The following is a 23118-nucleotide window of genomic DNA, read 5'->3' on the forward strand; positions in this document are numbered from 1 at the left end:
TTATCTTTAAGTAGCTCTCTCTCTCTCTCTCTCTCTCTCTCTCTCTCTCAATTTTTATTTTTATTTTAATTTTTGGGTCAATTATAACTACCTCCCCTAAGACTTAGTAGTGTAATTACGAGCACTCCCTTATAGTTTGAAAAATTATAAATATTCCCCTCCAATGAAAATTAATTATGTAGTCCCTAGACAATAAGGTACAAATTATTAATTTACCTTTGTTGAATATTTTTTTTTAAAAAATGTTTCAGAAAAATTAAGAGAGGGTAAATTAAACAATCTATAGAGCATATTAGTACATAAAAATATTTTAAAAAAAATTTAAAAATATATAAAATTATAATTCATAACCTAAAAGTGCATTTGGTCAATTTACTAAAAGAAATGGATAAAAACCTAATAACACTAAACAACTGCACTCATTGCTAGATGGAAGTTAAAATCACAAAGTATTTATAAATTTTTAAACAACGAAAAAATATTTATAAATCATGTCAACTATCAAAGGAGGTAGTTGTAATTTACGCAAAGTTTTTTATAATCATTTTTTCACCTCTCCAATTCATCTTTTGCCCTATTTTATTGAAAAGAATACGAAAAATTACTAGATTCTTGATTAGTCCTATTTCTAGATATAAATACTAAATAACATAAGTAAAAATTAAAATTATTATATAAATTAAATAATAAATATTATTTTAAATATAGCTCTATTATATAGTAGATGATAACATTGAATACGCAAATAAAAAAAAACTTACAAACTAACAAATCTAAAAATATTTAAAGAAAGAAAGAAGCAAAAAGTGATTTTCAAGTTTCAAGCTGAAAAATAGAAATATTTCAACTCAAACTCAGGCTATCAAAAATTCGAACTCAAATCGAGTTTTAATGAACCTTCACGAGCTAGCTCGACTCATATTGCGCTTCTACTATCTGCTATGTTATATGCCATGTTAGACCGTGTCGATGTCATATCTCATTTTGAACTATTTTGCGTTTTGTTTCTTTTTAAGTTGTTAAACAAGCCAAATGTCATGCTAGACACACATAGGTGCCATTACATGTTCGACACTTATCCAACACTATATTTACGATCAACATCTTCTGAAGTTTTTACTGAACGAATCTATTTCTATGAAAAAATAGAACGTCTTGTAAACAACTTTGTAAGAATTTGTTTCAGAAGAGTCCATATATATGGCAATCAACTAAGCTTCAAACACATTCATCCCACAAACTTATGGTATTGACCATATAAACAAGAAACTTAACCTGTAATATATATCTGATTGATCCCTTGGACATTGATATTACAAGAAAGACATAACCATGATGGTTTATAAGTTAGACCAAAAACTACCTCTGCCCACTTGAATAATTACAGTAACAAGAGATGATGTTGCATTACCATCATCCCACCACAGAAATAGCTAGAATCAACTGCAGAGTTGGAACCTTCTTTATGATACATATAACCTGCAGCAAGTATGCAAGTTAAAGACGGGAAAGACAGGCAAAACAGGAACTAGCATAGCCTTAAGGCTGTAGCGGCCAGCATTTATACAAATACAACTCGTTAACGTATATACTCAAACCAAGACAGCACCAGATCCTTAAACGAAGAAATTCAAAGATAAAATAAGAGCAATCATACAGAAAGTGAGCGCATCCAAATCACCATCTAACATTAAGCAACTACTTCATCTAAAAGTTTAAACTGCAATAGAGGAAATTATTTAATATTAATATCTTAACAAGTCCCCCGCACGTGCAAACCCTGCATGTAAAAACCTTTCTTTTATAAATCAATGGCAATAAGATTCAAAACCAAGACCTCTTGCTTGTCCTGACATTCATACCATGTTAAACGACCACCTCATCTAAAAACTTGGGCTTTTAGAGATGAGAATTATTTAATATTAATATCGGCATATTTTTATTCATTTTATCTCAAAGTGTAGAGATACACAAAAAGATCAAAAGGATCATGTACAAATGATTATCTTTTCACTTTTCATTAGATTATGTCATTCTTGTTCTAAACTTGGAATATCATGGCAAACCACAATCATCTCTCGAAATGCATTTATTGGGCCAGCCTCTTTGGATGAAATTGAAGAACCATGGGAGGAACTAGACTCTGTTTTAGACAGTTGAAAGAGAAGCATCGTTAATTTGATAGTTGCTGGTAATTATTCCTGCCAACAACAAAAAGAGAGCTTTATAGCTTGTAGGAGTTATTGGTTGAATGTCAGAACTCTCTCTCTCAGCTGCAAAGAACTTTCGTCAGGGAATAAACACATGTATTTCTTGTATGACTCCTACCCTCTTGAAAGAGAACTCATGCAAGTTACACTGAATATGTTTTCGTTATCCATTTTTGTTGATAATCTCTATCAATAGCTATGCTTGAAAAGCCAAAGGAGTTCCAAAATAGGAATTCATGATCAGTGAGATTCTGTTCTAGTCGCACTTCTGCAGTATCCATAAAAGAAATCAGGGGCTTTAATTTTAACATTGACAAGCATCTACAGTTTACAAAGATTTAGATCATCAATGAGGACTGTATATCCTAATTTTTCTGAAGGAGGTGTAACAGATACATAGAACTAGTACAACTATGGGCAAATGTGTCACAGAGACAACATCAAAGTATCATGCTTTTTCACCTTCAATCCATTCGATACAACACTAACAAACTAGTTGACGGTGCATCTGCTAAGCAGTAAGTATACAAAGTATGCTGCCAATGAACCGGTCCTATTTTCAGCTCTGTCAAGTTCCTTTAAAATTAAACAAGAAAGAATCCTTTAACACAGTTACTTGCAAAAAGGAAAGCCATAATAACATCAAGCATTATCAAGTAAATGAGGATTATAAACAAGTGCATCGGTAACACACCTAATACACATAGGAGGCAGCTCCAAAATCATCCACTTCCCGCAATAGCTCAAGAACAAATTGGACAAAGCACCAATCCATTCTCATTACAATCACTACATCTCACTGTCACGGTTTTGTTCAGCTGCTTCATTCCCACGTCCAATCCCTCCTTCATCACCATCACTATTTTACAACTCCCATGACATGTGAAACAGGGCAAGAACCCGACGCCTCCACACCCCTCACATACTACGCCTCCCAATTTAGGCAACCCCTTAAGCAGTTCACTGATATAACCCTCCTCCACTATCTTCATCACCTCTTCCACCCCACCTATGTACCTCCCTTTCACAAACAACCTTGGGGGTATAAATTGCTTGCTTTCTTTTCCCTTCATCAATTCCCTCAACTCATCCCTAAACCCTCTATCCATCGAAATGTCTCTCTCGCACACCGAAATCCCCAGGCCCTGTATAGCAGATCTAACAGCATTGCAATCCTCAAAAGTTTTCCTTACTCCCCTCAAGGTAGTAGTATAAATTACGACTTTGTTCTCCCCATTTGGTGGGCAGATCATTTCAAACCTCTCGAGAAAACTGTCCAAATCCTTAGAAAAAGATGGTTGCCTCAGAAACTTACTAATGTTTGGATTGGCATTTTCGTCACTAACTTGGCAGACAACGGATTGATCTGATAACTGAGAATTTGAAAATTTCGAAGTTGCACAAGGTGAAGTGGAGAAGCGGAAGCTGGGAATATGGTCGGAATCGAGTCCGGACATTAGGTCCCATGAGTTGATAGTTTCAAGGGGCTGGCATCTGAGGGAACGAGGCTCTGATAGTGGGCTGGGGAAAAGAGAGCCAAGAGTGGTCCGCGGCGGAGGTGGCTGCGGTGTTGGGGTCAGAGGCGCCGGCGTGCTGGTTGTGTTGCGAGAATCCTTCTGGGCTGACAACGGCGAAGCCGTGGGCGGGTCGAGAGTCAACAAACCGTAAGTGGTGGAGGTGAGGGAGACAATGTGGTGGCTGAAAGCGGCTGAGCCACCAATTTGAGGGAATTCTTCATCTTGGTTGAGCAGAGTGGAAGAAACACAACCCATCAGCGTGTGTAGTGTGTGTGAATGTAGGAAAGAGAGAAAGAAAGGGTGAACAATCTCTAAGATAAAGACAATGGGTTAGATTCGGAGACTTTCGGAGAAAGGAAGGAATAATCAATCAAACCAAATCAAATGGAAGTTTGTTCATTCAATTTTCAAATTCGGAGGTAGTAAATGCACAGTGGCCATGGCTGGTTTTAGCGCTCAAAACTTTGCTTTATTTTGAATTCTACAGTGCCAAATGCATGGGACGAGGAGCCACTTTCTTATTTCATTCTCGTGATATGAGAAAATAATTACCGGGGGTGCGATTCCTTGGCTTTAATTATTTTTTTATTATTTAAAAAAAAAGAAAATAATATATATAATATAAATATAACAATTCGCGAATTTTACAAAAAAAAAAAGTTAATTTTAATAAAAAGTCACGAATTAAATCTACGACTATCCGCAAACTTCAATTCTGCTGACGAGACAAGTGAAGGTTGTCAGTCTCACTTGTGAACGCTGATTCAGCCTGGTTTCTTTTCTTTTAAATCTACGACTTCAAAATCCGCAAACTTCAATTCTGCTGACGAGACAAGTGAAGGTTGTCAGTCTCACTTGTGAACGCTGATTCAGCCTGGTTTCTTTTAATTTTTTTTTTATAAGTATTATATATGTTATTATTATTGATATTATTTAAATATTGGTCTAATTATAATCAACATTAAGATTGATGCATTGATATACTTGTTAAATATTTTTTTAATTATTAATCAACGTTCTAATAAATTTATTGTTGTTTTATTGGTGTATTTGTTAAATTGAATCAACCCAAAACGTTTATATATTGATATTATTATATTTTATATATAATAATTTATTTCGATATATAAAATAATAACTCAATTCAAAAAAATATTAATATAATAATGATAATTAAGTTAAAATAATTTACATAAAGTAAACTAGAAATTTAACTATATTATAATATTTGTATTTATTGTAATATTGTAATAATTAATTATAAATAATATATTAATATTATATTATATTATATTATTAATATTACATGATATTATTACATTACATATTATTGTTACAAAAACATAGTCGTGTAAAAAGTCGTTACAAATTGTGGATACGATGTCGTTTTGTTCATTGCCGTTACAAAGAGAATTCCAAAATAATTAATTATTTTTATTGAAATTGTTTTAAAAAATAAATTACCATTTTCAACGATTTAATGCTGTGAAAATGTATCATTGTAGTGGAATAATATTTTTGAAATAAATTAAAAAAAATATTTGACATTGATACATGTACGTAGTTTACAATATATTTGTATATTCATAAATGTTAGTATTGTATTGATGTAACTGTCATCTTATAGTGTTGGACTGCATGAGTTAATCGGATTGTCAAAATTAAGATCCAACTGTCAGATATGATCACACTTATGCAAGAAACCATTTGGCCAAGTTGTAGCCTTATTGGGTATACAGATTTCAACATATATATCCTTCCTGAAATATAATAGTAATCATTCAAATTAATGCATTTTTAAATCAGGCCATATGATTTAAAATCATACTGTCTGATATGACTTAATGGACCCATACTTGTATACATTTTAATTTGGTATGTATCAAGAGCCCGAATGTAAAGATTTCATATTTTCCAATCTCATTTGAAATGGCTCATTTTTGTAACTGCTTTTGTAACAGCCGGTGTGATTTATCTTTGTAATGGCCTTTGTAACAATATTTGTAACGGTCAATCAAATTTAAATTCCCAATATTTTTTTAATTTTGATTTCAAAAATATTACTTTGTAACGGCTTTTGTAACAGCTATATATAATTTGGCCGTTACAAATACCATTTCCCGCCATTTTTTGCGCTTTCATTTGGAATGATCATTGTAATGGTTTCTTATTAGTTTGGCCGTTACAAAAATTAAATTATTTGTAGCGGTTTTTGTAACGATCTTTAGAACTTTTCATGTTTTCTTGTTTTTTAACGACTTTTGTAACGGCCTCTAATTAAAAATCCGTTCCAATTGTCACAGTTTTTGTAATACCGTCTTTTTGTATATTTTCTCACAGTTTTTCCCATTATCATTGTAACGGCTCCTTATTTTATCGAAAAGTCGTTACAAAAAAAATCGAGCCATTACAAAAATGTAGCAAATTAGTAACAGTCAATAAATTATAACGGTTTTATGCACACCACATATTTATAACGGCTTTAGTAATGGTTATGGCCGTTACAAAAAAATACATTTTTATCACCCCCTCAATGACGTCACTACATCCAATCCGTTACAATGGTCATTCCAATTGGAACAGCCACATGACTGTTACAAAAAAAAAATCGTTACAAAAAGCGCTTTTTTTTTCTAGTGATAATGTGTTACTGAATAAATGAATGAAAGTAAGAATAATGCTTGAAAATGGTGTTTAAGTAATAAACTTCATGTAGCGTGCAAAAAGTATGCTTAAAAATAGCTAGAAATCGAGAGAGAATGAGAGTTTTAGTGTGACAGCTTGTATTACCAAAATGACTGCATAAAGTTCCAATTTATAGACGTTCGTAGGCAGAACCCGAAAGGTAGTTAGGGTGAATCAGGTACCATTGGATAGCTACATGTGTTAACTACATAACAGAAAAAGAAATTTTAGGATTTTGACTTATCTAGACGAAGATATGACCTATTGGCTGATTCTTGCCAGTCTGTCCAAGTATCCCGGGATTCAGTTACTTGCTCACTAAATAGTTAATTCTAATGGGATCTCTTGGAGTTAATCGAAATTTTTTTACAATAACATGTCTTAAGGTATATGTAACTTATATGACGTGTCATCTCTGTTGTATGACTTAACTTGTTGGATTGAACTTATTTCTTGAGTTGAGCATGTTATTAAGCCCAATCCAAATTATGAGCTCTGTTACCTTGCTCATAGTCCAGCAGGACTTGCCCTGCTGGTCTGCCTTGGTGGGGGTCCTACTAACTTTTTCTTGGGCTATTGAGGAAAAATATTTTTGAGGGTATCAAGCATGTAATCATATTAATATTTTAAATAGCATATCATTTAATGATTTATGTGTTGAATATAATTCGGTATTAAAATAGGTGATCAGAAAGCCAATTAGATTGACTGTTTTGCTATTCGTTAATTTTGATAAAGTAATATAATGATGAAGAAAGTAAGTATTTACAATTGGCTCATGTGTTTATTCTGCTTATTACATACATTGAACGGCGTTTCAATGTCACAATATTTGTCCAAAGACCGAAAGGTTAAATGTGTGGAGTTGGGTTGTGCATTGATTGGCAGCTACAAAGCCAACTTTTGAGAGTCAATCTGAAATATTTTAAGTCGAGGACCTCGAGACTTAGAGTCCTATAGAGATTTGCGCTAAGTATTACAGTGTTGTGTTTCATCGATGGGAGACGTAGGTTGTCTATGAAATTTCAGTAGGTCAATTGACAAGTTAGTTAACTGACTGAACTGACGGAAATCGTTATCTGGAATACTTGAGGGCTTGGTCGATATGACTGAAATTCTCATCTTTTGATAGTACGGGATTAGTCCTCGGATTTGAGGAATCATGGCAGTCACGTGCAGACGAAAACTGTATCTTGAATTTGGTGAGAGTTGACTGTATCATGTGATATGATCATTATAAACCTTGACCAGTGCAGTTAGAGTATGTAGCGAGGATGTTGGATTTCAAGAAAGGATCTATTCTCTATTAGTATGTGACAATGAGATCGCCTATACACTCTAAAATGGTTTAGACTCTCAAAGTTTTTGGCCAAAGTGATTGATTGAGTAGGAATGGGTTCCATAGATCAAATGAATTAAGTAAACACATCTCGAATGTCAAGTATAGTTGTCTAGTCAAGGATAGGAATCGACGCCCAATTCCATGCCCCAAACTAAGGTCGGGAGATGGCTAATAGTAGGACTATAACCATATGAAACTCAACGCCTAAATATTCATGTAATCTCTAGTGCTATGGACCGTTGCTAGACGGCCACCCATGGTAAGGAGCATTTTTGGTTAAAATAATCAAATTAATTTAATTAAATTAATTTTATTGATCACAAGCACAAGTCTAACTGATAGTGAACCTAAAGGGTTAAACACGAATATTGTAGAAGTGATGAAATTAATTTCGAAAGAAATAAATTAATTTAATTAGATTGAATCAATTCATGGAGAAAAATAAATGATTGGGTCATTTATTTAAAATAATCCATTGGATGGATAGCCCAAAAATTATTGATTAAATTAATTAAATTTTGAGTTTAGTCTTTAAATTAATTGGATTAATTTAAGATAGGCTTGAGTTAATTGATTTGTTGATTGGATTCATTAATTAATTAGTAGATGTGCTTGTCTAATTAATGAATTCGATGAATTAATTAGTGGAGATGGGCTCAAATTAATTAGTTGGACTAATTAATTATTTGGGCTTGATTAATAAATTGAATTTATCAATTGAGCATATTTTATATTAGGTATTTTATTTAATTGAATTAAATAATAAATCCAATAAATTATTATTGAGCTTTATATAAATTTGTGAGACAAATTAAAATAAGCCCGGTCCAAATATTCAAATCGTAGCCGAATTTAGATTTAAATCTAGGGCACCATTTTTGGAAAGAGGTGTGGTCGAGTGGGCTCTTTAGAAGAGTCTAACTTGGCCAGATAACCTGATTGTTCACAAGCAGTGCATGTTTTGTGGAGAATAAGTGTGTGAAAGTTTAAAAGATTAGGTCTTTTGAACATACTATAACACTATCTCACAAAAACGGTTCATACAGTTCTAATCTTTTCTAGCAAGAGGGATAGATCCATCTTCATACGGTATGGTGTGGACTAGCTTTAGAGGGGTTCTATACTTGAACCCTTTAACGCACAAAGATTTGGAGTCAATGCGAGTAACCGATCAGAAAATAGAAAAAAGATGTATTTTTATAATTATGTTTTTTATTTTTTAAAACTTTTAACTCTTATATATACTATTATTAAAGTTGTTTACTAATTTCTTTTTAATAATCTTTTCACTTTATTCCTCTTGTTGTTCAAAAATAATTTAAATTGATGAATAATATTTTATGGAATGAATTGAATGGAATAAGCATAAAAATCAATATTTATAAATTTTATTAAGTCAGAGTCGAATTAAAAATATAAATTTACTGAAATTAAATTACTTATTATTAAAAATGTTGTAGTAGAATTCTTATAGAGTAAGTAACCTCGTTCATTATTTCGTAAATATAGAAGTATTTAATTCATAAAATAAGTTAATTTTGTATAATAGTATTTATGATTTTACAATTAACATTATAAAGATAATTAATTATGAAATTACTTATGTAATAAAATTTCTTATTGTCGATTTGTTTTCAATTTATTATTTATTAATTAGGTACCCCTGTTGGATATCTTTTGTTTCCATATAAAATTTATATTTTTTATGCAATTTTAACCTTTTTACTCATCACAAAAAAATAATGTAAAAAATTTAAAAATATCTTATATAACTCTTATTTTTATAATATCTTATTATATAATTTAAACTAAATTAACAGAAAATCATCCCACATATTTCTTCCTTTTCTTTCAAAAAGATGTTTCTTCAAGTTTTTAAATCATATCTTCTTCTAAATATCTATCCATATATTTTTCCTAATTAGTATTAAGATTTTTGATTAATTTTATTTAATTAATTATTAATTATGAATAAACCTCTTTTTTATAATTTATTTTTATTAGAATTCTATCTCGATTCAATTATATAAGTAATTAAGAGTTATAACACTAATTACAAAATTATTTATTTGTATACATAAATTTATAATTTATTATTATAGGAAAAAATATAATTAAAATCACAAAAAAAAGAAACATAAAATATGGCAAACTATTTACACTTTTATAATATACATAGAAAATGGGACATAAAAGATAAAAATTATATAAAGTGAAAAAAGAATACATTCTCCCTCATGCTTGAATTAAATTTCTCTACATGTTTTTCATGCAATTTTTTACTATCCCCAACAAAAATAGGGTGCAAAGTGAAAACTGTGATAATTATATGTAAATTTTGTTTGATTTAAAAAATTATATTTAGTACTCTTAATATTTGCTTTTATTTAAGAAATAAGTCCCTTTGTTAATTAAAATTCATAAAATTTGTTGATATTAACAAAAACATTACAAAAAAAAATCTATTTTAGCACCAAATTGATTTATTACTAACTTATAGGAGGTCAAATAATTTTTTTATGATCAAATTACCCTCATACGCCTTCACACGTTAATAAATGTGATGAGGTATATCTTCACTGTTATAAGGGCAGTATAGTCTGAAAAAATTATTCGACCAGCAATACGTCAGTAATAAGTCAATTAAGGGTAAATATCAATTTTTATTCAGTTTTATAATTAATATCAGCAAATTCAGTGAATTTTGACTAACGGATGACTGATTTGTTAGACAGGAACAAAGCTTAAGGATGCTAAATGTAATTTTTCAAACCACAAAAAATTTATGTGTAACTACACTAAACTTTAAACAAGGAGAGTTTAATTATCCGCATACACTTTCTTAACGCCAAAAGATCAGATGCAAGAAAATAGAATATTTTCAGAACTCAAGAAAATATTTACCTCCAATTTCTCATGGGCAAGTCTTGATGAAAGTATTTCCTTCGAAATCAAATGGAGTTAAATACTATTGTAAACTATTTATTTCACCTAATAATTTAAATGGGTTCCAAATTTGTGAACTTAAAATCACTTCGATTCAGTTTTGATCTACGTAAAATGTAGATTATTTTGATTCATAATTTCTCAAGATTTATAGTGCTCCTATCTTGAAAATTATACGGACTTACACCACTTTTAAAAATATGAAATTATATTTTTTATCAGAAAAATTTTGAAATTATACTCACACATTCTCCAAAAAATTCAATATTTATACTCAGCCATCTTTTGTTAGGATTTGAACGAAAAATACTGATATTAGCAAAAAAAACGCCATAAGTTTTTATATTTACTCCTCATTTAATATTTTCATGTAATAATTTTGTACTTATGAAGGAAAAAATGTTATTACATTTATCCCTTTATAAGTACAAAAACATGCATGAAAATATCAACAAGGGGCAAAATTAAAAACTTTTATATTTTTCTTTGCTTATATTAGCATTTTCCGTCCAAACCCCAACGTGGAAAGAAGGTCAGGTGTAAATTGAGAATTTTCAGAAAGGGTGTAAAAATATAACTTTAATTTTTTTGAAAAAAAAAGTATAATTTAACATATTTAGAGATAATTAAATGTAATTAACCCTAAAAAAAAAAAGAGTGCGACTCTTACATCTACCCTTCGTCGGTACACAAACTATTACGTTATTTTCAGCTACAGAGACTTTCTTCAAACATTCTTCCAAGCGGTAACCGCATACGTATATAGAAGACAAATCCATAAATGCAAAAGGATATGAGCGTCAAAACCACATTCTTGACAAGCGCATATACACATTCAAGGTTAAGGGATGAAGTAGGATGGATACATTGGCCTTGGGACATCTAATGACCCGATTATGTATGTTGTCAAAGTCTTGCTATGAGCAATGAGAAACAATGGTACTTAGATATGCACGATCAAAGATTTTGATCGTTGGACGTTTAAATTTACTTATTCCATAAGCTCATTGCTCATTCCACAAGTCAACCTGTTGTTTCTCCCTCTGCGAATTCTTTTTGTTTCAAAAAAACAAAGTTGTTGGTTCGCAACCGTCGTGCACGCAGGCCAACACGTCTCGGTAGTCCCTAGAGATGGTGAAAGAATCGTAAACCTTTCCGTCTCTGCTCTTCTTGTATTCGAAGAGGAGGGAGGAGTGGTTAAATGCTGTGAGCTTGACGAATCCCCAGTCGTAATCCTTGTACAGACTCCAGCTGGTGTTAACTGGACTGTACTCCGACAAGTGAGCTCCAGCTCCACCGACCACCACATGTATTGTCCCGTTCACGGTGCCAGAGTAATGAGATTTTTCGGAATTCACACACTGATTCTGAATCAAGGGAAAAAAGGAAAAACGAAAGTAAGCAAACGTAAGCATGGACAGAACTGAACATTGGTGCTGATTGTTGTTGTGAATGCTAACCTTGGATTGCATTTCAAGGAACTAGACGAGATCGAACATAATCATATATGTAGTTACGTTCCAAAAAAAAGTACCGCCTAGCTTAGAAATTTGATGGAATTGTAATGTTATATTTAAAATCATAAGGCATTATTCCTCTATATCTAATCTTGAAAATGTGAAAACTTAGAGACGATGTAGTTAGTAATTACACAAAGAGAGTGTTTAGGTACAAAACATCTTAACCAGATACCCTCTAAATCTCGAGGGAGATCATTGTAATTTATGGTATTTTCACAGAAAGGTACAATCATCTTGTTGTGGTACAATATAAGCTATTGAAGCCTGTAAATACTTCAATTTTCAGAAGAGATCATCAATTTTGGTGGTCAAAATTTCTTTGTAGTCTACGGTTTCCTGTGAGAACTAACTATTATGGCAGTATTTAACACAGTTTTACCTGATAAATCGGGCAACTCCTTTCATAGTTGTGGACATGACCGTAGAACGCAATGTCCACCTTATACTTCTGCCAGAGCTTCTGCAAGCTCTCCCTGCCCATGGGCTCTTCGAACGAACCTCCTAAGCCGTAATACTTGTCAGACGAATAACCAAGGACACGATGAGCAGAAAATATCAACCATGGTTGTTTTTTCCTATCTACTGATGCGAGGCAATGCTCGATGAACTTGTACTGCTCCGTTCCTTCTCTCCAGTCATGCTCGCTGTCCGCTATGCAGAAGCGAAACATACCATAATCTGTTGAATACCTGAAATGAAATATGTTCGTCTCAACTTTCCAACGTTACACGTAATTAAAAGACGTATAATGAGTAGTGTTCAGAAACTAGAAAACCACATAGTTCTACACAATTTATAACATGACTATTGAGCAACTTTTTGTGAGCTGCTGAACTATTTATTTTAATCATTAAACTACATTTGGGTTCATGGATTTGAATTTATGATTTTCAAATATCTAACAATAAATTCTTCGGATTTGTTCAGATAATTATCAATTCAAAAGATTTCAAATCCTTCAACTCTAATTTTAAACTATATTATGATTAACTTTGATGGATTTCAAATTCTTTTTATATAGAGTCATTTGAAATCCTTTCCCCATACCATTCCATCAAATCCGAATCGATCAATCCAAAACCAACCGTAGGTCTAAGTATCTATTAAGTAGCCACTTCTCTGAGGGCATAATGTCGGAGTAGTCTTCTCTATGCTTTCAGAGAGTCGCTGAGCTGATATTTTAGTTCTCAAAGCACTAAGGCAAACTTGTTATATCGCAAAATATTATGCTACGGAACTCTAAAGAAAATAGTCAAATTCCTTCTCAAGTACTCTTTCAAAAGTGGACTCAGCAAGACAATTAAATGATCACATAATCACAAGCAATTGTTTCCAAGAGCCTAATCCTTTTAAAAAGACTACTTGAATGAAGAAGGATAGCCATCAGTTACCAAAATTTGGCTCTGTTCTCGGCAGGAACATAGAACATGGTCTCAGCCAGCACACCGCACTCACCACCAGAATCTGTGCCGCCATAAAAGGATCCTGTCCCAGGCCAATCACGCTCATGATTGCCACTGTTACAGAAGTACGATATTAGACACTGCTTAAAGTATAGATCATAACATGCACATAGTGTGAAGGATTGAAAGAAAAAAACCTCGCTATCATATAAGGCACGGTGGATGCTATGGGTTCCACCTGTGCCGTGAATTGGTCCCATTGTGAGATATAGCCATTCGCATATGTGATGTCTCCTATATGGAAAACTATGTCGATGTTCTTGAGATCATTGATGAGTTGGTCAGTGGTATTCAATGAGCCGGGCTGATAATTGCTGTACTCATTTGAACCATCACGCTCGGCCTGAAAGTCACATTAATACACATGGTTTCTCCTTAAAAGGCATTTCAAAAATCTGAAAGTGTCAGGATTAGTAAACAAAACCATGGTCTAAACAAGCAAAAGACATCCAAGCTTCTTTAACATAATAATTCACCAGAAATACCAGCCGCCAGATGCTAAAGAAAGATAATTGCATAGTGCAAACCCACAACATATAAACTGCTCAAGGAGCTTTGGTAAGATACCAGTATAGAAAACTTTCGCATAATGTTACTGTGCAAGTAACGGCAAGTAGATTTAGTTAATTCAAAGAACAAAGGAACTAAAATTATCTCTGCCACTCTGCTATAATGATGCAGCCTATGCGGAGCTAGTTGACATAATTGAATGTGAATCGAAAATATATTTAAGGTGAGAATCTAGAGATAAGATCACAAAAAGGACAGAAAAGAAAGTTAGTCGCATGCATATGTATCAAACTATTCAAATAGTTATAGTGTGAATTCTGTAATATTTCCACTAAAGCTAGAACTTGATGATTATAGAGAATTATTACAGTATCCTTCCTCCGAATTCTTACTACACAATTATACTCATGTGATTTACTTTTTAAGAACCACTAACTTGGCCAGTTGATGACCGAACCCTCATTTAATTCTTAATTCAGTTATCTCTTCATTTCACTAGGATACATCTTTTGTCAATTTTTCTTTCGTTTAAGGCCCAGAAAAAGAAAACAGATAGCTTCAAGATTGCTCAATACCTTCCCCATGTCTCCAAATATTATGACACGCTGCAACGAATCTTGTCCTGGATATGGGGATGATCTGAATGAATATGTCTTGCCCCAAACACAGGAGCCATTGGATAACAGGTGACCAATCGTGTAAGTGTATCTGGGAAAAAAAATCGGAAGTTTCGGCCAAGAATGTGTATTGTTGACAATCAGGCTATTCATATATTTCCAAGCATTTCGTGGACTTACACCGTATTTGGCCACAAATCTTTAAGGAAACTTGTGTGTATGAAACCAGGATCACGCCAACCGACTGTGCGCGCAGGGGCACCTATTAGCCAAGGATTCTTAGTCAGATATTACCGACACATTTAAATTCACAGTGAAGATGGCTATATGTGGAGCATTGACAATCTAATAAATTTGAACAAATGTACATTGCTAGCATGAAACCAAGTGCCAAGCCCTTGGCCATGTTTAATACAGGAAATGGCAGTCCCAAGCACACCCATTGCATTCTTTTAACCCACTCAGTGTTTGACAAGTCAATAATGGAAGGAATGCTCTTTTCTTTCTTTTTGCTTTTTTCCCCTCAGGAAAAAAGGCCTTTGAGGCAAGAGTGTGAAAACCCGTTTCATGAACCCAAGTAAAGCTATTCTAGTAAACCTGAAATGACAATAGGAAGAAGAACTAGCCCACTCATATACAACATCCAAAACCATTTGGAAGTAGTTCTGTAGAAATATCGTGGTTAACATTTTTCCCTTTTCTTTTGGTCTTTTGCATGCGAAACTCAGCTTATGATTTAGAACACAACGATGTCAAACATCAATCCAATTCTCAAACAACACTAAAAAGCCAGACACATAAGCAATTGATCTTATCATCAGTCAAGCACCAGAAACAATCCCATCAAAATCTCAGATCATTAATGAGAATGAACTAAATTCAACCTACCATATGCTTAAAGAAAACTAGTGAGTGTTGACTTTGAATCCCACTGCACATTAATTAAGAACTAGAGAAATCAATCATACCACACATGCTGTTTCTGTGAAATGTTAATGTCCCTGCTGGTGACCGCATCTTGTGGTGACCCTTCCAACCCCACTCAACAAAAGGAACCGCTTCATCTATGTTATAGCCACTTGTCCATGTAACTGTCATCTGCAAAGTACAACCAAAATGTAGCAAATGCAATAGTGCAACTCATATGCAATTGTATAACTGTTCAGAGTAAGAGAATATAAAACCTTTCAAAAGATTTCAGTAACAGAATTTCACTTTCAACAAGGCATACAAATCATGGATAAGATTAGAAAAACCGACTCCAGATTACTTACTTCATTCCAAGACTTTCCTTGAGCAAGGCGAGGATAAAGTGGTGCTTTAGGATTCACAAACGATATGGAATTTGATACTGCCACCAGTTTTGGCTGCAAAGATCATTAGCAATTAAGCACAACATAAAGTGCCATCTGGGCTTGAAAAGTCGGAAAGCGTATACATTCAGATAGTAAAAAGGAGCACAAAACATCAGCTGGATACACCTTGACGTTTGATATTAAAGAAACAAATCATTGCCAAGGAAGAGTAACATGACATACATTTGATAATCCACCTCCAAACAACGCAAAGGAGAAATCTGCTCTCTGATTTATTAACTGGAACTTCAATGAAGCTTTCCCAGTCTTTGCATAGTCGGCACTGGAGTAATTCGCATATTGGTACTGAAATAATAACGATGGTCTTATCAAGTATGAGCAGAGGTAAGAGAAAACAATGTGTCACATTCCAGGTCACGTATGGCGTATAAGATGTTTACACACCTTCACTGGGGCAGTACAAATATGCGGAGATTGGTCTTTAGGGTGGCTTTCCACGTAACAAACCGATCCACTGATTATCCAACATTCATTTCATTAATGATATAAGGAAAATATATCACAAAGTTTCCAATATAAGAGCATTTACTTCACAGATCTGAATAATCTAAACTAACCAGAAACCAACATATTACTCAGAAAGGTTACAGAAGCAGGGACATTACTTGAATTTTGCTGGTGAAAAGACCCCAATCCAATCATCATTTGAGGGTTCATCATTCTCAAATTCCACAACAGCCCACCCAGTATTATCACCCTGTAATCAACACATGACAAACAAAGATATCACCTTCCCGTTACCCCCAGAAGTAACAATCTTGTTTCTAACATAAAGTTACAGCTTCCAAATACTAGATTACACGAGCATCCGGCCCAGGAGATGGAGCCACTTGAATTACAAACAGAGCTACTAATTCGAGTAAAGTTAGAAGAAAAGAACAGAACAGATACATACATTGAGTCCAAGAACAAGAGGGGAGGCTTTAATGGAGGCTGAATCCCTCAGAGCAAGAACGGCTTTATGGATTGCAATCTTGGATAAAGGCTGCTCCCCAACTGCAGAATGAGCTGAAACAGCAGCCCTGTTGAAGCTTAATAACAAACTCAATATGAGCACAACCACTCTCGAAAGAAAGTGGTTCTTCTTCATTCTTTTCTTCGCGAGCTAATTCTTGATGAACACAGAATCACAAGCAGTCTCCCACTTCGGAGGAAGCCCGAGAAAGAAAAAAGAAAAAGAAAACGTTGACTTTGTGGGATTAATCACTAATTATCCGTTCATTTAATGCTGCAAGAATCAAGATTTGCTTTGAAGATTTTAGAGGTGGAAGGGATAAGCACTTGAGTGGGATATCAGTAAATACCGAGAAATATTCTACGGGAACAGGTAGTTGACTGGTGATCGAATTCTAAGAAAGTTGGATTGCTAGCTAAAAAGGCGGAGAGAATCAAGAAACGAAAATTGGCAAATCAAAGATGGATTTCATTTCTAAGCTACGGCCGGAAGAGGAACACTTGACACTGACTTAATAGGAATAACCTTTGTTTAATACTCCCTTTTGACGTGAGTTTCAACGACGTAATCTATCTATATATATATTTGTATAGCGGAATGATCATGGCTTAAAATCAAGTTAATTTTGATCAAATAATTTTTTATAATTTTTTGATCATGGCTTAAGATTTTCGTCAAATGTGCATTGACTTCAAGTATGCACCGGGTTTGGTATATTCAAATTAAATCAACCCAATCAAAGTCCATTGGACAATAATTAATTAAATTAATTTTAGCTCAATAAAGTTCAAAGATTCATTTATTCCAATTAAAGAAATCTAAACCCAAACACTAATTAATTTATCCAATCAATTAATTAAGCCAAACATAATAAATTAATCCAATTAATGTAAATGTGTTAAGCCCAAAAATTAATTAATCCAATTAATTAATACTTGAGCTATCCATCAAACGGCTTATTAAATAAATGATCCAATCATCTATATATTCTCCTTCAATTAATTTAATCAAATTAAATTAATTCATTTATTCTTGAATTAATTTCAAATTAATTCCGCCAACAAAAATCGACAATTTAGTTCAATATATATGAAATTTCAAAATATTTTAAAATAAAAAAAAATTGACACATTTTCTCCCATAAATTTAGTAATATAAAGGACTAACTGTATCGAGTTTTTACAATCTGTAACCATTATGAAAATTCTATAAACCAAAGAACTAAATATATCGAGTGTTCTTAATTTTGAGACTATTTTTAAAATTCCATAAAACAAATGACTAAAAATGTTAAACACCCCTTTCTTATAAGACTAAAAATATAATTTTAGCCCTGATATTTAATTTAGGACACATAAAAAACTAGCACTTTGACATATTTTTCGGTTATCCTATTTTAGTAAATTCACATGTGTTGCGTGTGAGGCGTAGTTTTTAATTTTTAAAATATTGTATTTTTTGTTTTTACTTTATTTTTAAATAATATGTAAACATAATACATAGACATATATTTGTATGGAATTTATTCTTTTTTATAATATTAATTTTTAACTCAAATTATTAATATTTATCTATATCAATAAGAAGATTTGAAGAATGCAAAGGAAGAAATAAGTAAAAAAAGAACTAGTGAGAAAATTTTGATACCGAAATTTAATTATTAAAATAAACTACTACCAAATACTTATACATTTGAGCTTTTTAAGTGTACGGTGAAGATTAATTTCAAAGGAGTGATCACGAGTTCCCAAAAATCCTTTTAAATTTTCTTTTTAACCCTATAAAGCTTCTACGTCCATGTATAGATCGTTTTCTTAAAACTTCTCCCGACTTCTATATTTTTCTAAATTCTTCTATCCACAAAGTTTTATATTTATATAAAATATTCTAAATTTTTGCAATATTCTTAAGTTTATGCTATGCTTTTAATATTAACCTCTAACCTAAGTAGACTTTGTTAAAATAGCTCAATGTAAAAGTCGTTCATGTATGTACATCTCCTTTGATTTTTTTTTTTTTTTTTCTAGAGAAATGAAAATAAGAATATTTTTATCACTTTTGGAAGTTTGAAAATCAAATATACTGAGCCACGTACATAGTGAAAGAGAGGAAGGGGACATGTATTGTCAATTGAGTTGTGTGTAAAATTAGTTATTCATAAAGACAAGATAATAAATTAAATTTTTATAAAAATTTGTTGTGTATAATTTTTTTATGTTTTATTAAACTAATTTTGATTTAGAAAAATTAGATTGATACTTTCCATTGTTTTTATTGAAAAAATTAATATTATTGTTCCGTCACTAAATTACATAGTTTATTATTGATGTGCACGTTTAGGGTGGCCCAATTTAAGGTAGCAGGAGGGCCTGGGACAGCCCAACTCCCGACTCAAAACATATCAACCCATGAAACTAAGAAGTCCAGAAGAAGGATTGAAGCCCAAGGCACCCCCGATTCGGCCCAATATTACAAATCAAGGGGGCGTCTAGCCCAAAAACCCATAAACATGATAGCTTGTGGTGCTTTGATATGAACATAATTTGTGAAAGAGCACAAATTTGTGATTGATCGAAATCGAGATTAGTGATGACCTAGTAATGTACATTAGATGGGTTCCATTTGAAGTCCTCGAGTTGGATGATAAAGCTGGACGGCAACACACAAATTAAAGCTTTCTGAGGTGGTCCTTAGTTAAAATCCTCCAACGCTAAAGTTATAATTTGATTGAGGTTATTGGGATCGCAGATCTCAATTTCAATATAATAAATGCATATCTATATGGTAGAGCTCCTAATGTATTTATAAAAGTCTATCTATCTATAGCCATTAGATAGATTCAAAATCGACAGACCTTCGTACTATGATTCCAAGAGATCATTACCCCATGATGTAATGTGCGGCTTTAACAATTATGCATCGACATGAACATTCCTATAGTATTAATTTTCTTTAATAGAATAAAAAATTTGAGTAGAGTATTAGAATATATTTAAAAATGGAGGAAGATGTGTGTATGAAGTTTTCTTGGATCAATCCTCTCTCCTTGGCTCTTATTACTCTAACGGGTTTGCTGTAATCAACTCCACCACCTTCAGCTCGCATTTGAGGGGAGTGAGCAATTTCTCTACGGTGGAAAATGAAACAATAATTTACCCGTTTGTGTTATTAAAAATAGAATAAAATATCCTTCTAAGTTCAGTGATAAAGTACACAGGCCCTGTGTATATTTCGACATAATTCTTAACCAATAAAAATATTGTTTGACATATATATATTTAATCTAATATATTAATGGATATATTTATAAAAATTATATTTAATATATTAAATATTATGTATTTGTTATATAAAAATAATATTGATTTTTTTCTTTATTCTTCGTCTTCCCATCACCAAGATTGCACCACCCTACCGTCACCATCTCCCTGCCCTTGCGCCTCTGTCGTTGGCGCCCCTTCCCCTATCGCGACCTCCTTCCCCCTCCCCATCGCCCCCCCCTTCCTCCGCCCCCTCCCCCTTTCTCCTCCACCCTCCCACACCCAAAGCCCCCATCCCCCGGCACCTAGATCCGCCCTCTCCCAACTAGATCCATCTGCTCTGCCCCTGCTCCTTCCTGCTGGTCCACTCTTCCTCTCTACTGGCAGTCACTCACTACGGATCTCTCTCTCTCTACGCACACACGATATATATAAATACATATATATATATAAATAGTGTTTATATTATAAAAGTATATATATATATATATATGAATTTAATTTTATATAATATATAATTTAAATTTTATTTATTTAAATTTACGTACATTGTTGATTTGAATTAGATAAAATCTACACCATTGATTTAATAGTTCAATATGAAACTTAAATTGATCAAAATTCAACGGTTATTAGATAAAGACATAAATGTTACTTTAAATTTTAAATTAAAAAAAATAATAAAATAGTGTGTGAGATTCACGAAATGCGTGGGAGGTATTTTACTCTATTTCTAATCAAACATGGGGATAAATTGCTATTTTATTTTTTATAAGGGGGTAAATTATTCATTAAGTGCGTGTGATTCACGAAATGCGTGGGAGGTATTTTACTCTATTTCTAATCAAACATGGGGATAAATTGCTATTTTATTTTTTATAAGGGGGTAAATTATTCATTTTTCTTAACATAGGGGGTAAATTGCAACCTTTGCTAAAATGGAGGAGCTTTTGATGTTCAATGTGAGCAAACTTGAAAAGAGGGCTTAATGCAATTTACTCCGCTATCATATTGGAAACGAGAAAATTACGCTCCTATAGAAAGAATAAGAATACACCCTTATGTGTTTTTTAAAATGAAGCAGTTTACCTCTTTCGAAGATTAATTGCTTCATTTTAATAAATACAGAGGGTATATTGCTGCATTTTAAAAAATACAGAAAGATAAATAATTATTTTTTTTTATAAAGAGATAATTTGGTCATTTGCAAGATCACATGACATTGCATGCAATTTTCCCAAACGATATGAAAAGATAATGACAGTCAAAATCAGAGAAGTTCAAACACGCCGAGGGGCCAAAGCATGCCGAAGCTGGTGAACAGAGTTCCATTTATGCAGTTTCCCACAAGAAGTCTTGATAACTCTCGTCTGTTTTCACTTTCAATTAAAGCATTCTCTGAGTTTTGTGAAATTCTTCATCAAGTTTGAATTTATCTTTAGTTGAGAAATCCAAGGCAAATTGTCTTGCTTCCGAGGAAACTGTGGCTGCGGCTTTGGCTGCACTTGCGACAATGGCTACGGAGGGTGCAAGATGTACTCGGATTTGAGCTACTCTGAGGTCACCGCCCCCACTGAGACCCTTGTCCTCGGCGTGTCCTTCAGAAGATATATTTTGAGGGAGCAGAGTGTGGTGAGAATGTGGTGCAGAGAATGGAGGCAAGTGCGGTTCTAATTGCACCTTGTTACGAGTTCAAGGCAACACAGTAGCAACAGCAGTTCTCAGCAACAATACCAGCAAAATCCAGCTGAAGGTTGAAGATGACGAGCTGGATGCCAGCGAGGCGCCGACGTGGCTTCCACCCTCTTAAACTATGTTGTTATATATATTTGCACGCTTCTATTAGTTAGAAATGCGACTTTCTCTGTTAGTTAGTTTTCTGGTTCTGTTAGCGGCAGTTTTGTTTGTTAGTTCAGTTAGTGTTCATCTTCTCTGTATAAATACGATCTGTACTACTCTGTTTCTTTTGAGTTCAATATACAGATTTTCCTTTTTCAGTTTTACATTTGAAGATGTCTATAGAAATTGTTTTTGATTGTTATAAGTTTCTACATGGTATCAGAGCCTTCGATTGAAGGTCTCTGCATACTGCTGCACACCGTACCTTGGCTAGATTGATAGCCAATCGTGAGTATTGGAGGAATTTGGCATAAACAACAGAATTCCAACACCACCAGCAATGGAGATAGGAGAAGGAAGAAGACAATAGATACCTGAAGCGTTGCAGCTGCACAAATCATATCATCCTGGAATGATTTTAGTAAGCACATTGCTCACTAAAAGTAATTATCTTACCTGGAGTTATGCGATAAAGAGAGCCCTGCGAGCAAAGATGAAGTTGTGCTTCATCGACGGCATGTTTGTGAAACCATGTGTTACTGAGCCGCTCTTTGAGCACTGGATACGCGTAGATAGTATGGTCACTACGTAGATCCTCAACTGTATTTCAAAAGAAATTGTTGGCAGCTTCATGTATGCGAAGTCGGCACGGACGCTTTGGCTAGATTTGGAAGAACGGTATGGAGAATGCAACGGCCCCTTGCTCTATCAACTTCAGCGAGAAATTGCCTCATTGACACAAGGAAATAAGTCAGTGGTTGAATATTTTTCTCGATTGCGCTTGATCTGGGATGAACTTGATATGTTAATGCCTACTCCTCAATGCACATGTGGGTGCACTTGTGGAGTCTTTAGAGCAGCTGCAGATCAGGCTACGT

The 23118-nt window shown here is 33.4% G+C and overlaps 2 protein-coding genes across 3 annotated transcripts; both read right to left on the reverse strand.

The window, feature by feature from the left end:
• LOC105164420 (uncharacterized protein At5g39865-like) lies at positions 1207-4204 on the reverse strand. Of its 2 annotated transcripts, none has more exons than XM_011083071.2 (2): positions 2905-4204; positions 1207-1479 (listed from the first exon to the last, which is right to left on the reverse strand). In XM_011083071.2, the coding sequence occupies exon 1, from the start codon at positions 3980-3982 to the stop codon at positions 2954-2956; it is 1029 nt and encodes a 342-aa protein (XP_011081373.1). In that variant the 5' UTR covers positions 3983-4204; the 3' UTR covers positions 1207-1479; positions 2905-2953. The 2 variants fall into 2 exon arrangements, with proteins under 2 accessions (XP_011081373.1, XP_011081374.1); XM_011083072.2 differs by lacking the exon at positions 1207-1479 and adding an exon at positions 2595-2786.
• Positions 11435-17681, reverse strand: LOC105164421 (probable inactive purple acid phosphatase 27). Its single transcript, XM_011083073.2, has 12 exons — positions 17082-17681; positions 16792-16883; positions 16571-16640; positions 16349-16471; positions 16085-16177; positions 15779-15908; positions 14991-15072; positions 14769-14901; positions 13821-14026; positions 13612-13737; positions 12600-12909; positions 11435-12067 (listed from the first exon to the last, which is right to left on the reverse strand). Exons 1-12 carry the CDS (start codon positions 17274-17276, stop codon positions 11762-11764), a joined length of 1866 nt encoding a protein of 621 aa, XP_011081375.1. The 5' UTR covers positions 17277-17681; the 3' UTR covers positions 11435-11761.

This window comes from Sesamum indicum, linkage group LG6 (genome assembly GCF_000512975.1).
Source record: "Sesamum indicum cultivar Zhongzhi No. 13 linkage group LG6, S_indicum_v1.0, whole genome shotgun sequence".
In the NCBI taxonomy this organism is placed as follows: domain Eukaryota; kingdom Viridiplantae; phylum Streptophyta; class Magnoliopsida; order Lamiales; family Pedaliaceae; genus Sesamum; species Sesamum indicum.